The 15710-nt window shown below is 36.0% G+C and overlaps 1 protein-coding gene across 1 annotated transcript; it reads left to right on the top strand.

Moving 5' to 3' along the window:
• The first annotated feature begins 1379 nt into the window (after nucleotides 1-1379).
• LOC129261589 (very-long-chain (3R)-3-hydroxyacyl-CoA dehydratase 2-like) lies at nucleotides 1380-15710 on the top strand. Its single transcript, XM_054899649.2, has 6 exons — nucleotides 1380-1584; nucleotides 3842-3959; nucleotides 4965-5072; nucleotides 5636-5797; nucleotides 8339-8477; nucleotides 10510-15710. Exons 1-6 carry the CDS (start codon nucleotides 1484-1486, stop codon nucleotides 10587-10589), a joined length of 708 nt encoding a protein of 235 aa, XP_054755624.1. The 5' UTR covers nucleotides 1380-1483; the 3' UTR covers nucleotides 10590-15710.

Here is a 15710-nt window from a genome sequence, read left to right as displayed (position 1 = left end):
TGGAAAGGAGCCGTTTCTCTTGTCTCTAGAACCTATATTAGCCCCAATTCAGTTGACTATATTGTGATTTTGAACCTTGGTTTTCAAAAGTGATTGTGAACGCACAAAAAAGGGATAAAATGGAGGAAATGAAAACATTATTGACCCCTCGCGAAGCGCGGAAGCTAAAGCGTTTTATCATTTTTTTTAATAAAGAAAAGGCCCGAGAAAAGGGTATATTCTTTAAGTTATCAGTATTGAATACTTTCCTTGGAAAGATCAGATTTGATTACAAACAATATTTAGCGACAGTGCATATCTTTAACTCGCAAAACAGAGGAGAAGAAGGATATATGCCGGGAGGAAGATATTCCTCCCCGTGCATAGCAATGAAACTCTGAAATTTCAAAGGGCGGACGTTTCGTCAATTGTTTTCCCTCTAAGACTATTGAACTTCATTACAAGGAAAATGGTGCGCAAAAAGTTGAAACTTCTGTGATTTATTTAAATTATATAAAACAGGATGGTGTATAATTTCTTTGACTTATCCTGATGCGCTTCATTTTGAATGATAAAGAAAATTAAGTGTTATTCAAACTGAGGGCGCAAAACAGGACAGGAGATGAATGTGTAGGGAAATGACATGAAGTTTAGTAGAATTTGATAAAAAAATATTGTACTTTTTTATTTAATACGACACGAGTTTTATACCTTCCTCTTTTTAAATTAGGAACTTGTTTGCCCCCAAATTATGGTTGTTTAGTAATGAGCTGAAAAGCGGGAGAAGTTGCCTATATTGGAGGTGACGGCAAAAATTGATATAATAATTTTACCCGCCCGGAGCCGACCCGACCAAAAGTTGCGCGACCAATTAAAAAAAATATTATTTCATATACTTCGGTCTATCCTTACTCTAATTTCATGCCCTAATGTATATATTTGAACTTTAACTGGCAAGAAACACATATAGCTGAGGAGAAAAAAACAGGGTTAGAGAAAGGGTGAGGGAAACAAAGGAGAACTGCAATATTGTCATTTAATCGTGCGCAGCGTGGAAGCAAAATTCATATATATAAATTTAGAGCAAGAGTGAAGGAGTTTCTTTTTTTGAGAAAAAAATGAATAAGAGGAAAAACCCACAAAGCTACCTTTCTTCCCTTTCCTTCCTTCGCTTTTCCTTTTCTCCTCTCTTTTTTCCCTTCTTTTTTCTTTTTTGGGGACTTTTTTTTGGGGCGACCGCCCCCACCGCCCCCCCCCCCCCCTGGCTACGCGCCTGTGTAAAATTGATATGCCTTGGCATTTGAGGTTTTCAAGCCTTGGTCTTGGCCTTCAAATTGCATGGGCCAACATATTTGACCGTACCGTACGGTATAATTTGCCCGTAGCTGGCGTTAGATGTTAATCAAAAATTCAGTAGGAGCTAGCTGAGGCAAGGCCGATACGAGGCTAGGCCGAGGTTACCTTATTTTCCAGCAGTTCCAGCGTAGAGCTAGCAGTTAGAGGCATGTCGGCCGAGAACTCAACTTTAAAATCAGCCGGGAAAAACAAGGTTTCTGGCCTAGCAACGGCGTATCTTGTCTTGTACAATGTAGTCCTCTGTGCAGGGTAATGTACCAAATCAAATGTATGAAATTTATTTTCTAAACAGCTAAATGAATATGTAATATAAAGAAGGAAAACATGTCAACTCGGATTAGGGCTGTCATCAAAATCGTGTGCTGTCTTACTGTTGTGTTAGCTAACCCAGGGAGCTCCGGCCCGCGAAGCGGGTCGGACCCCTGGGCCTGGGGCCGATTGCACGAAAGGGTCTTTCCAAGACCAAGGACCGTCTTTTGTGTCACCCATCTTTTATGATGCGCTGTATGCGGGATATTTCTGAAATGTATGATAAACAAATAAAATTTGTTAGCTAGCATTTTTAATCAATTTGTATACAATTTAATGATATACCGGTATCAGTTTTTATCAGTTTATATCACATCATTTTGCCTCCGACGAAGATTCTGCTAGGATCGAATAAAGCTTAACTTTTAGGCCCCTTTTTGACTTTCAAATTTACTCCATTGGCTCTCTTTTATTAGATAAGCAGTTTTCAGCAGCTTCTTTTTGCCATCATTATTTAAACAAAGATTTTGTTTACTTTAGTTTAACGGATGAATAAAATGTGTTTGTAGATAATTCAATTATTTAAAATGCATTTCACATGTCATGGTGCATCATAATAAATGGGCTACACGAAAGACGGTTCTTGCAAAGACCCTTTCGTGCGATCGGCCCCAGGACTCGTCCATGTAATATTACTAGGCAGACATGGCCGTATGGGTGTTCCCCAAAATGGGGTAGATAGAATGGGGTCGCAATACTTATAGTAGGGTGTCTGAAGCCACACTGAAAAGTGTCAGCATAAAACAGGCTAATTTAGGGGAAAGTATGCCACATTTTTTCGGGGAAGTTCAGGCTACTAGAAAAATGTGATCTGAATTGATTATTAACTTGTGTTTGGCATGTATGGAAAGAGAAAATTCAGGGGCTTCTTCTGACAGTAAGGACAAGTTTATATGATCATTTTAAATAAGGATTTAGAGATAAATTGCAAACCCTTATTTTTGTGTGTGTTGAAATTGCCATTTCTCCATGCGTTTTCTATGGGAAAATGAAATTTCTGTTTTGCACAATTTTTTTCACTTTGTCGCAATTTTTCATTGTGATCTGGTTTCCAAATCTTTATAAAAATCATACCATCAGATAGAGCATTAAAAATCCTATTGGACTCTTTATGGACAAGTTTTTGGCATTAATAAAAAATTTATAACAGCTCTTGGAAGCTAAAAATTTGGATTTGTGTGTGTCCATTTCTTAACTACACAGTCTATGGCAGAGAAATGCTGAAAATTTACCCAATTTCATTCTTCTTTTTTGCAGCCAATAATTGGATTTTTTTCAAAAATGTTACATTTCTGTCAGTCTGAAGGTCATTTCTCTTCAAATTCACAAAGAAAATGTGATATTTTCTTGAAATAAGAAAAATAATTTTTTTCTCCAGACACCCTACTTATAGCACCCCAAATAAATGGGGAAAAATAAATTAGGCACTTACCTCAATTATATGGATGAAGGTCTATTGTGACACAGAATCGATCCTTACATCGAGGCACGCACTGGACCCCCTCCCCCCCCCCCCCGAAAAAGGGGGGGGGGTACTCGACCACTAAAGTGGTAGGTATGCGCCGCGGGTGAATAAAAAAATGGGGGCTAAACAGCAGTTCAGTTCAGTTCGAATTTCAGGGCAAATGATTAAGGGTCAATTAACTTTGACTATGTTGGGGGTATTTGTTAAAATGTCATCATAACTTTGAAAGTTTATTGATCTGGTTCATGAAACGTGGATCGGTAATTATGTACATGTATCACTTATTGTCTTGTATAAGTCTTGGGTCACATAATCATTGTCACAGGTCATTTTGGGCCGATGAACGTATTTCATTATCATAAGAAGGTTTTTTTTAAACAACTTAATGTGTAGTTGTTTTCAAATTCAGCACTGCTGCTTTATTGAATTCCATAATGCAGGCAAGACTGCCAGAGGCTTTCCACTTGTTTTCCTAGGAAAAGTTGAACTGTTTGCTTTTCTTGCCCCCCCCACAGGGGCCACGGAAGCAGGGGGGGGGGAGGGCTGGGGGGCTTCAGCCCCCACTTTTTTCCAAAACCGTGTACAAAAATGTAAAAATGACCATATGATTTTTTGCATGGTCAGCCCCCCCACTTTGAAAACCGTTCCGCGGCCTCTGCCCCATACTCATGACTGCTTAAAACAAAATACCTTGATACCTGCTTGACTAAGTCTTTCCCTTGTCTGTATTAGATGGCTGTCTGTAGGTGCAATGGGGGTACGTTACTATCTCCAAGAAGGTACCAACGTGGGTCTCTATGATGCCATTGAACTACCCCTCAAGGCCTTTCAGACAGCTGCCATTCTTGAGGTAAGTCTACTCATAACAAGCTCCCCCAATACCCAAATGCAAGTTATGCAAGGCTCCGCATTACCCTTTTTGGTGGTGGCCCGTTCCAGCCACCTACACCTTCATATAAAAGTTTGTTGTGGCCGATGTTAAAGTTTAGGGGCCCGAAAAAATAAATGAATAAAACATTAAAAATGAATAAAACAAACTTCTAAGATATTTTGCAGCCGGCATGACCACCAAGTTACTTTCACTTTGTACATCTTGTTTGTAAACCTTGCTGCTGTTATTATACTTTTGCAAATTGATTTGTGGTAAAATATAAATTCTTCTATCATAAATATGAAAGGATTGAAAGAGAAAGAATTGTATTATTCCCAGGTTGTGTGGACTTTTTTCTTTGATCTACTTATAGACACACACTCATAATGGTAAAGTAAATAAATTATGCATAACAAAACTCAGATACAAAATGATTTTCCTTTCTTCCTCTTTGAATCCCAAAACCTAAAGTATGCAGGCCCCAAATCAAATTTATTTTTGTTTTCTCTGTTGCAGCATATCAAACCACAGAAAAATATGCTGCAAAATTAGAGCAATGCATAAAAGGGCAAATCAAACATAAATGATTTTTAAAAAAGAAGAGAAATTAAACAAAAGAAAAAAGAAATGTTCAAGAAAGAACAAATACATAAGAAATTTTATAAGAAAAAATTTAGAGAAAAGAATCAAAAGAACATTAAAGAAAAATGAATAAAACACACATTTTCATCTTACCCTTCTAAGGTCCTTGTAAATGCGATAACATCAGTTTAGCTTAACCTAGGCTCATATATTTTAATGTGTATGATACTAGCATAGATCTCAGGAATTCTTTTGATTTTGAGGTCAGAGTGAAGTCGCCACCTTCCACTTTTCTTGGTTGGCCAATAACTACATATTCCGCGTTACAGGCGGGCATATTATGTGTTCGCCTTAGCGACGCTCTTGTTAAGTATATGTTTTTTGATTGTCTACTGAATGCAGGTTGTCCATTGCTTAATCGGAATTGTGCCATCCTCGGCAGTTCTAACTGCATTTCAGGTGACGTCCCGTCTGGTCATTCTGTGGCCTGTCACCCATAGTGTAATAGAGGTAAGATAATTGTAGCACACCTCTTATGAGATTTCCTTTCATCTGAATTTAAGTATTTGATCCAAGTGTACATTCTATGTTGGGAGCTACCTGCAGATATGACCCGAGAGTTGTGAAGGCTGACTTGATTTTTAAGGATTCTTTAAAAAAAAAGTAAAGTACCATGATAGGAATATCATATGATATGATGTGTTGCATCATTGTATGGATATTTGCTAAACTTCAGGAGTTTGCTTGATTCCAAGCTCTGACAACTTCCTATTTTAGTCTTTTCAGGCTTTACATTGTACCGCACATAGTGGAGCAAAGTCCTACACATTTAGTTTTGAACCCCTGAAAACATTAATTTTCAGGTTTTTTCCTGAATATCTAGTGAATAAGAACTGACAGGCATCCCTGATAATAGATAGTATGAGACCAATTTAGATCACTTTAAAGCAAAAGTATCCCCTAGCTGTCACCATTGCTTTTCATAACCTTTAAATTTTGTAAATCTCAAAAGGCGATGGACTTTCTGTTAAACTGTATTTATTCCTTCTTTAAAAAAAAAAAATCTTCTGCAGGTTCAGAATGAGAAGAGTATTATTCTGTATGTAATGGCTTGGACCATTACTGAAGTGATACGCTATGCATTCTATGTCTTTGCCCTGCTCAACCGTCTACCATACGTGTTAATGTGGCTACGATACACCCTCTTCATTGTCCTTTACCCCATTGGTGTAACAGTGAGTATATCATAATGTAGTGTAATCATATGCTTTTTTAAATTCATTAAGGCCACATTACACATTACGACCCGGCAGGTCTACGACTGGCTTGCGACTGAGTGAGGGGAGATATGATACAACGTCACAGCTCTTGTCAGCTTGAGAGTCGCAGACCGGTCAGAGACAAGTCGCTAGGAAAATCGTAAGGATTTGACATGTTGAATCTTTATGACTGGATCGCAAGCTCAATCTAACTTCCAGCCAATCAGACAGCAGAGTTGCACGACACGTATGTGATTTACAACGCGCGTACGCAGTAGTACATGTAAGCGCCATTTTCTCAGTTGCTATGGCAAAAAGCAAAAAGTGCATAAGTGAGTCACAGACAGCATGGTAGTCGGATCGCAAGGTGTGCGGTGTTGAGGCTTATGACTACCTTGCGATTCATCGCTATTCACTCAGTCGCAAGCCAGTCTTAGACTAGTCGGGTTGTAAGGTGTGCGGTGGCCTTAACTCATCTACACATGTAGACATGTGTAAGTGTATTGTGCTGAATACTGTCTGAAGTTAATTGTATTATTAGAAATGAATATATACACAATACACACTATACTTTATTTATTTGTATCTACTTGGACTTATATGAAACAACTTTGAATGTACATGTACTTATGATAATTACTAAAATGCAGTCAAACAGTACTTGAAGTGGAGAAAATTTGTGTTCATTGTTGCAACGATAGATTGTACGCATAAGAAACAGAATCTAGTTTTGATTGAAAAGTATATTTAGATTTGAAATATGTTACTTCAATAAAACTGCCTTGAACATATATTTGTAAACACAAGCTAATAAAATTCCAAACTATCAATGTACCAATATGTAGTTTCTTAAAGAAAGGTGCTACTAAATGAAAGAAAAAAAAACTATATATATCGTAATGTCCTTCAAGTTAAAACTTGTAATGTATATGTTCTTTCCATTGAAAAAAAAATCTTTAGATCTATAGCCCCAAAACATGTTAATTATGGCAAGGCAGAATCGAATGTTATAAGCTGATCAGCTAAGGGTAAATTTGCCATAAGAGGCCTCAATTTTTGTCTCACCTGCATAGCAGAGTGAGACTATAGGCGCCGCTTTTCCGACGGCGGCGGCGGCGGCGACGGCGGCGGCGTCAACACCAAATCTTAACCTGAGGTTAAGTTTTTGAAATGACAGCATAACTTAGAAAGTATATGGACCTAGTCCATGAAACTTGGTCATAAGGTTAATCAAGTATTACTGAACATCCTGCCTGAGTTTCATGTCACATGACCAAGGTCAAAGGTCATTTAGGGTCAATGAACTTAGACCATGTTGGGGGAATCAACATCAAAATCTTAACCTAAGGTTAAGTTTTTGAAATGTCATCATAACTTAGAAAATATATGGACCTAGTTCATGAAACTTATACATAAGGTTAATCAAGTATCACTGAACATCCTGCATGAGTTTCACGTCACATGACCAAGGTCAAAGGTCATTTAGGGTCAATGAACTTTGGCCGAATTGGGGGTATCTGTTGAATTACCATCATAACTTTGAAAGTTTATGGTTCTGATTCATGAAACTTAGACATAATAGTAATCAAGTATTACTGAACATCCTGTGCAAGTTTCAGGTCACATGATCAAGGTCAAAGGTCATTTAGGGTCAATGAACTTTGGCCAAATTGGGGTATTTGTTGAATTACAGCCATAAATTTGAAAGTGTGTTGGTCTAGTTCATAAAACTTGGACATAAGAGTAATCAAGTATCACTCAACATCCTGTGCACATTTTAGGTCACATGATCAAGGTCAAAGGTCAATGAACTTTGGCCAAATTGGGGTATTTGTTGAATTACCATCATAACTTTGAAAGTTGATGGATCTGACTCTTGAAACTTGGACATAAGACTAATCAAGTATCACTGAACATCCTGTGCGAGTTTCAGGTCACATGATCAAGGTCAAAAGTCATGTAAGGTCAAAGAACTTTGGCCACATTAGGGGTATTTGTTGAATTGCCATCATATCTCAAAGTGTATTGGTCTAGTTCATAACACGTGAAATAAGAGTAACCAAGTATCACTGAACATCTTGTGCGAGTTATAGTAGTTTTCAAAATCAGCACTGCTGCTATATTGAATCGCGTGATGCAGGTGAGACGGCCAGAGGCATTCCACTTGTTACAATAAGTCTGTTCAGTTCATTTATTTATTAAAAATTACATAAAAAATAACACATATTTCATATATCCACACAAGATAGGAAGGCAACGCATACAATTGTATAATGTAATTTATTAACATTAGATTAGACATTTGGGCATTTGGATACCACCTTACAAAGTTCTTAGTTGTTTAAAGCAATACAGAACAGCATTTTGGTAAATAAGTAGCAATAACATTTTATTTTATTATTTTACGTTGCGGCGGGATAAAGTTTTCACGGCACAGACAATTTGAGGTGACTTTATGCTTTTTGTAAACAAAGACATGGCTAGTGAAATAATTGAATTGAATTGAATCTTGTTCAGGGTGAGCTGTGGACTATCTACCTTGCATTACCATACGTGAAGAGCACAGGACTCTACTCTCTAGAGCTACCAAACGACTACAACATTTCCTTTGATTACTACAGCGTCCTTATCTTCCTCATGATTCTCTATATTCCAAGTAAGTTGAATGAATGTCAATGTTTTGCCGACATGCAACTGACTGTTAACACAAAATACATTGTCAAATTTTGGTAAACTTTTAAACTATTTGGGGAAAGGTGACTTAGTATTCCTTAAAACTGACCAAATATGTCCTTAAAGGGGAATCCAGCCTTGGCCATAAAATGTTGTGTTGGGAAGGAGAAAAATAGATTAAACAGAATGGTGAAAGTTTGAAAGAAATCGGACAAGCTATAAGAAAGTTATAGCTGCTTTAAAATTGAGATCACTAATACTATGTAGATTTCAAATTGGCAACTGGGTAAGTAAATTATGACAAGGGGCAAGGACAACTTTCCCATAAGCCATGTATTTTATTATCAGTGATTTGTGGTTTTCTCCTAAGTACTCACCCATTCCCCTGGGGCAGTAATCTAAATATAACCCAGGTAGTATATTGTTTTATGTCCTCATGAAAGAAAAATATAATTTTAAATAAAACTTTTAGGAAAAATGACATTTTGGAGTACATGGAAGAGTAGTCCTTGCCTTACATCACTATGACATCCCATATGCGGCCAATTTGAAGTCTCCATGGGTATAGTGATTACCAATATTTACAACTTTTAAAAATTCATAACTTTCTTGTTGTTTGTCCAATATTGTTCAAACTTTCACCTATCAACTTGTCTGATTTTTCTTTTCCTTATAAAAACAAGTTTTTATTTGGGTTGGATTCCCCTTTAACTGTAACAATATATTTATGAAAATACTATGGCCCATATTCTGAAGTCTGCTTTAACTTTATTAGATTAGATATATTAGAGTTTAACTCTGCATTGAAATTGTCAGAAGCCCCCCCCCCAAAAAAAAAAAAATCTTGGCCCTTTCCTCATGTTTTAATGAGAACAACTTCAGTAATCATTCCCGGTCAGTTATGAATGATTGAAGTGTCAAATGAGCTAACAAATTGAACATATACAGTTGGAGATACCTGTCACAACTGGCCATAAACCACAATTCTAGACCAGAGATTTAACAGGTAATAGGTTTTAGTTCTAAGTCCATTTGTTGTAATACTGAAACTTTCCGTTGTTTGGATGAATGCAAACAACAAAATATAGCACAATGTCATGGAAAATTACATAATATATATGAGGCACCGATAAGGGCCCCCCCCCCAAAAAAAAATGTTGACAATTTTAACCTTAAGCCAGGCCAATTAAAATTTGGGTAGGTAGGGCGGATTTTTTTTGAGGGGTCGTTGTCGCTTAGATTTGCATACATGAAAGTATCAATTTATACACATACATACAGTGGCGTAGATAGGTCCTCAGACCTTCCTTGGGGATGATCTGATGATGGATAGACCACAATATGTTCTCCCCACATACACACACTGATATATATGGACACAGAACGAGCCAGAAATTGTTGAAATCTTGAAAGCAAAGAACATCTAGGGTTTTACCGCATTGCGATATCGATATTTACGCAATCGATATCGGGAAAAAAAAAAGCATAGGGTCTGCGATATTTTTAGAGTCTGGGCGGGTTACGCCAAGTAAACAATTTTTCGGGGCCTTATCTAGTTGCCTATTCAATGGCGCACTCTATATATTTAGATAAGATATGTGAATTGGATGGAGTATAACGGAGGGGCACGAACCAGGAGGTGAAATAGCGACCAGATGGCCGCCGATTATTTCACTTACGATTTCCAGTGAATTTTCGTTTTGGAGCATCATGTAACCTCTTGGTGTGCAAAAAACGATTTGTTTGGTCATGTCCATGACGTATCCATGTCAAGGCACTTTTGTTTTAACTTGAATCTTGAAATGCCTAATTTATCTCTTCACTGGATGCAAACTAAGGCTCTGTTTTTGTTATTAATCTACATTTAGTAACTGATGAAATTGAGCCATTTGATAGGCAAGGGAAATTTTCTTAAGGAATTCTACATTCTCGTATAGGGTCCAGTGATTCAAAATACAATTGAAAATATATACATGAATTTTGATTATTGCTTGCATTTCCAAATTTTTCCGCAGTATTCCCAAGGCTGTATTCACACATGCTGAGGCAGAGGAAGAAAATGCTTGGCGGCGTCCCGGGAACCAAGAGAGATTAACCCCACCTTCACACTCTAGTAGTTTTCTACATTTGTAAATTCCGTTGATTTTCTGATGCAGTTTGAGCTAGAATTCTATGAATAAACCATTGATGTCAATAGATGGATAGAGCTACAATGCAAATATACCCTGCCGTTTTGGGTAATGGAGACAATCGTGAAATGAAAATATGGAAATTGTTTATCTCATTTATATCATTAGTCAGTATTATTTGAAGTAAGGATTTATCTACAGTAGAGTACCACATGAAATTATTTCTCAAATACAAAGGTTTATAAATTTTGGGCAACACACATCGAATGTGCTCAACTTGCCATGCCTTTATTGACCGTGGATTGAAAAAGTAGAGAGAGTTAGAATGAGAGAGGGGATATATTAGAATCGTTTTCACTATATAATGAATACAGAAAAGTTTTTTTTTAATTAGATCGGCTGGAAGTTTTCATAAAATTGCTGTATTCGACTTTTACAGATTACTTAATTCCCAAATTTGCTCATTATTACGGAATTGCCAGTTACTCAATATTTAGAAGGAAATCTGATAGATTTGAGATTTTTTTGTTTCAGGCAACATAACATTGATGTTATGTGGCCCTTTTGCTGTGTACACTATGCAAATTCATGGCTTTGAAATGGGGTTACTTTTCACAACTTTCTGCCTAAATCTGCAATAATGGATAGTTTAATGTTGTAATGAATGAAGTTTCCAGGGCTCGTGAGCATTTCGGGGGCTAGATCGCCCCGAGCCCCCGTGTTATTTTTTTCCCTGCATCACTGTTCTGGGAGGAGGAGAACTCAACCAAGGATAACGGGGTTTGTCAGGGTGGGGGTCATCAAGTAAAGTTGTCTACCATTGAGAGTTGCCCTTGGCCATCTCAAACAATAATTGCTTGATGGACTCCTTGCAGTCATGTCATAGACTACCAGATGAGTATTCAGAAATTAAAGAACCATTTTACAATTAATATTTTACTATGTTAGGCACATGATATTGGAGACTGCACACACAACACACACACAATCTTTTTTAAAATTAATTTTCCTTGTCAATGTATTCAATGGAATGGCAGGTATAACTCTGACAAATAATTTTTGTCTGTGTGGTAACAAGATCTTGCAACTCAATTATGGAAAATCACTCTTTTTTGTTCATGAATGGTAAATCTATCAATACACCACTGTTGTCATGAAGAGGGTTCAAGAAGCACAACTGGCCAAAATCATGAAGAAATCCAGAAGTTAATTTTTTTATATATTGAACTACACTGTTAAAAGTATTCAACTTTAATACAACTGATGCCAAAATCATGAAGAAATCCAGAAGTTAATTTTTTCATATATTGAACTACACTGTTAAAAGCTCTTGGTTCTCACAAAATTTTATAGAGTTTAAGCCTCACTTAATTCTTCAACTGTAATACAACTGATGTAAATTCCTTAGCAAAGCAGGATAAGTAGTAAATAATTGATCTTTGAATACTTGTCCATGAAGGCATCATGTTTTGTGTTCAAAGATGTCTTTATTGGAAGTAGCGTTATATGTTTAAGTACTTTATTTGAGGGTTGTGCCCAGGTGTATGGGCATATAAAGTGCATCCCACAAAAATCAAAATCGAGATTTAGAGATGAATTATCATAACTTAATCGCAAATAAAATAAGACAAATGACCTATCATTGTAAAGCTTAGAGTCTTCTCTTTCACCTGGTGTAACATATAGTATTTCTTCATGCATGAGTGAGAAAAAACAATTTGAAAAAAGGATACCAAAAAGTCATTTGGTGGGGGGAATCTGAATTTCAAGTAGAAAATTGCATGCCTAAAAAGTCCAATGTCTGCTCTTTAATTTGGTTCATCACTCACAGAAAATGGTTTAGAAATAACAAAATGGTGTTCCTTCGAAACAATGCTTGTATTTCCATAAATGTGTTTCCATCGGTTTCCAACCAAAGCTATCACACAGTTAACAAATATGCATGACTGATCGTCAGCAAAACAGAGTTTCAAATAAGTTTTTTTTTTTTTTTTAGTTGAGTTTCGAATAAGTTTGTAAAACCTCTTAATTTCATGAAATTATTGAAATTCAGGTCCTTATTTCAAATAAGTAGAACTTTGTTATTTCTTGATCATTTTCTGTAATTGAGGTAGCAAATTAAAGAGCAGATAGCAGATATTGAAGTTTTAGAAATTTGTTATTTTTTATTTAAACCCAGATACCACCCGCCGAGTGACTTTTAGGTATCCTTTCTTCAAATTGTTTTTGATCACTCATGCATGCATGAGGAATAATCTGAAGTTATTTCAGATGAAAGAGGAGAATCTAAGCTTTATAATGACAGGTCATTTGTCTATTGTAGTGTGATTAAGTTATGAAAAATAATCGATCAATTTCAGATTCATGTTTTTTTATGGGACACACTGTATATTTTGACTTGAATGCATCGTGACTGTGTCTCATTGAAAAAAAATATGTACATCACCAATGTTGATGTTCTTCGTCTTATAATGCACAAAATTCAATCAATTTGGTGTAAAGAAAGAGTGAAGTGGAGGGAGGATGAGGGTGAATCTGGTCAACTCCGTAGTCAGGAACTAAACCTGGGCCCCGTCTTACAAAGATTTGCGATTGATCCGATCAAACGCAACTATGGAAGGCCAGTAACCTCAAGATCTATTATGTTTGTTCAAAATACTTTCTATGATGCATATTCATGCACTGTTTTCTTGAAAATTTACTGTGCTTCTCTTTGTTTACAAAGGACATTGTGCAAATATCCTGTAGAGAAAATTATGACACTGATGGATTTCCATAGAGTTACGATACATTGGATCGATTGTAACTCTTTGTAAGACAGGGCATAGATTTACAACCTGGATGACTGACTAATAATGGAACGCCTAGATTTTACTCTGTTGTATGTTATTCATGCAGGAACGGAAAATTGGCAACTTGATATACCCAAAGTTCAGACTTGTTGGGATTATGCCCGTTCAGTTGCCGGTTTTACTTTGTGAGATTTTATAGTGGATATCAAAACATTGTTATTCAAGACGATTCTGCATGATGTACTTTGAATGAATGAAATATAAAAACTCACATTGTCATCGTAATCATTGTTGCTTTTAACTAAAACCAACTTTGAGTAATGACTTTGATATTTGAATGAAAAGTCATTTTATAGATAAAGAGGAAAGTTGCTTGCCAGGAGTTAATTTTATTATGACTTATATTATCATGTTTGCAGTTGTACTACAAATATATTATCCTTGATTTTTCTTATGCAGTTGGCAGTTCTAGGGGTAGTTACGAGTGACGGGGGGGGGGGGGGGGGGTCAAAGGAGTTTATTGAAAAGTCCAAATACATGCTACACTTATCAATAAGAAACTGGTTTCTATATAATAAATGGATAAAAATAGTTTAATTGCTTGGCAGGAATTTTCAACTCTCGTACGTCACAGGGTCTATATTTTATTACATCATCTATAGCAGGGTTATCAGTGAGTTTGCAGTATGCCATGTATGGCGTATTGGGCCTTTGATGCGGCGCATGTAAGCTTCTATGAAGAAACATGAATAAAGATGTTTCATTTTTTTTCCCCAAAAAATTATGTAGAATGTTTAGGATCAAGTCATTGTTGTTTACACAAATAATCACAAAATAATAGCAATTATAGGGCCAAAAGGTCTCGTATTGAAAACCTTTGATGGGTTCTGACCCCTCGATGCCACCAACTACCAAGGGCCCTTAAGATGAGTCCCTAGATCATGTATAGGTGAGGTTATACTGACCTCACTCATGCATGTTGGATACACAATTCTAATGACACGTATGGTACTTCTACATAAGTAATTGAGAACCCCTTATGTAATAGCACAATGATTCCTCTTTGCTTTGGACTATAAACTATTCATATATCTTGATCTGTGCAACATTATGTAAAATAGTGTTTAAAATGATGTTAATGTGATTTGTAATATGAGTAATAAACTCATTTGAAAATGTTCATCACATTAAGTACTGTGAAACACAGTGTGGGATAATGTCATCTGTTGTGCATTGTCTGTGCTTTTGTTCTGGGGGGACGAACAAGTATGTTTGCTCTTAAAAAAAATTATCTAAGGATCCAGCTCTAACAAACATTACATTACATTACATTGTTTTCACCTGTACATTTTAATCTTTCAGTATGGTATGGATAATTTGATTTGGTTTGATTCTGGAGTGATAGGTTATATCTCAGAGAAAATCGTGTCATTTACTTATTGGAATATTGAAGTGAGTATAGTCAGTCATATACATGAATATTTTATATTCAATTATGGTTTTTGAAGCAAAAAGTTGTCTAATCTAATGCGTGTATGTTCAAGCCTTGTTGATGTGTAATTCTAATCGAACATGAAATCTAAAAAAGTTTGCATCATCTAGATATAGCCATGTTGTACCTCAAATAGGTTTTTTCCATATCTTAAATAAATAAGTGGCACAGACTTTCATTCAGGTTTTGCTTGAAGAGTGACTGTAGAAATACCATCAATTGACTCTTTGATTGCTTGTGAGGGCAAATTTTCAAATATTTAGATAATACAAGCCGATATGCACATCATAAACCAGAACTTGGTATCTTTGTGCAAACATTGTTGTCCTCTTTAACATTAATGTAACTAGGTAATATAGGTTGTCATTCAGCTCCATGTGATTGGTATAATTCATTACCTATAATTCACTTGTATAGGATTTCATTTAAAGAATGATCGAAAGGAACAAATATAAGTTTGAACTCATATATGGCTACCTGTGACAAGCGTTAATTTACATTATGGAACATACATTGTGGAGAGTAATGAAAAATATGATTATTATTCAACCTTTAATTCTAAGTGGACACCTATTCAGCATTTCATATAAGGAATTGTGCTTCGTGTACAATGCTGAATACAGTAAGCCCTCCCAGGGTAAATCCATTCTATGTGGAGTTTTACTCTAAATTATAAATGGAGATATGAAATACTCTGTATTTTCTATGAAATTTAAAACAAAATGTAATTATTTCACCAACATCAATCATGGATTGAAATGAAAGTGTGGTTGCAAAATAAAAAGTACTTGTTTTTAATTGAA

This window comes from Lytechinus pictus, chromosome 1 (genome assembly GCF_037042905.1).
Source record: "Lytechinus pictus isolate F3 Inbred chromosome 1, Lp3.0, whole genome shotgun sequence".
Lineage (NCBI taxonomy): Eukaryota > Metazoa > Echinodermata > Echinoidea > Temnopleuroida > Toxopneustidae > Lytechinus > Lytechinus pictus.
The sequence above is the reverse complement of the archived record's forward strand: the minus strand, read 5'-3'. Positions and strand labels throughout refer to the sequence as shown.

Coding starts and splice junctions, on each gene's coding strand:
- LOC129261589 (XM_054899649.2), top strand. CDS start 1,484: ATGTCGGCCGAGAACTCAACTTTAAAATCAGCCGGGAAAAACAAGGTT. Junction 1,585..3,841: donor AATGTAGTCCTCTGTGCAGG/GTAATGTACCAA, acceptor TGTCTGTATTAG/ATGGCTGTCTGTAGGTGCAA. Junction 8,478..10,509: donor CATGATTCTCTATATTCCAA/GTAAGTTGAATG, acceptor ATTTTTCCGCAG/TATTCCCAAGGCTGTATTCA.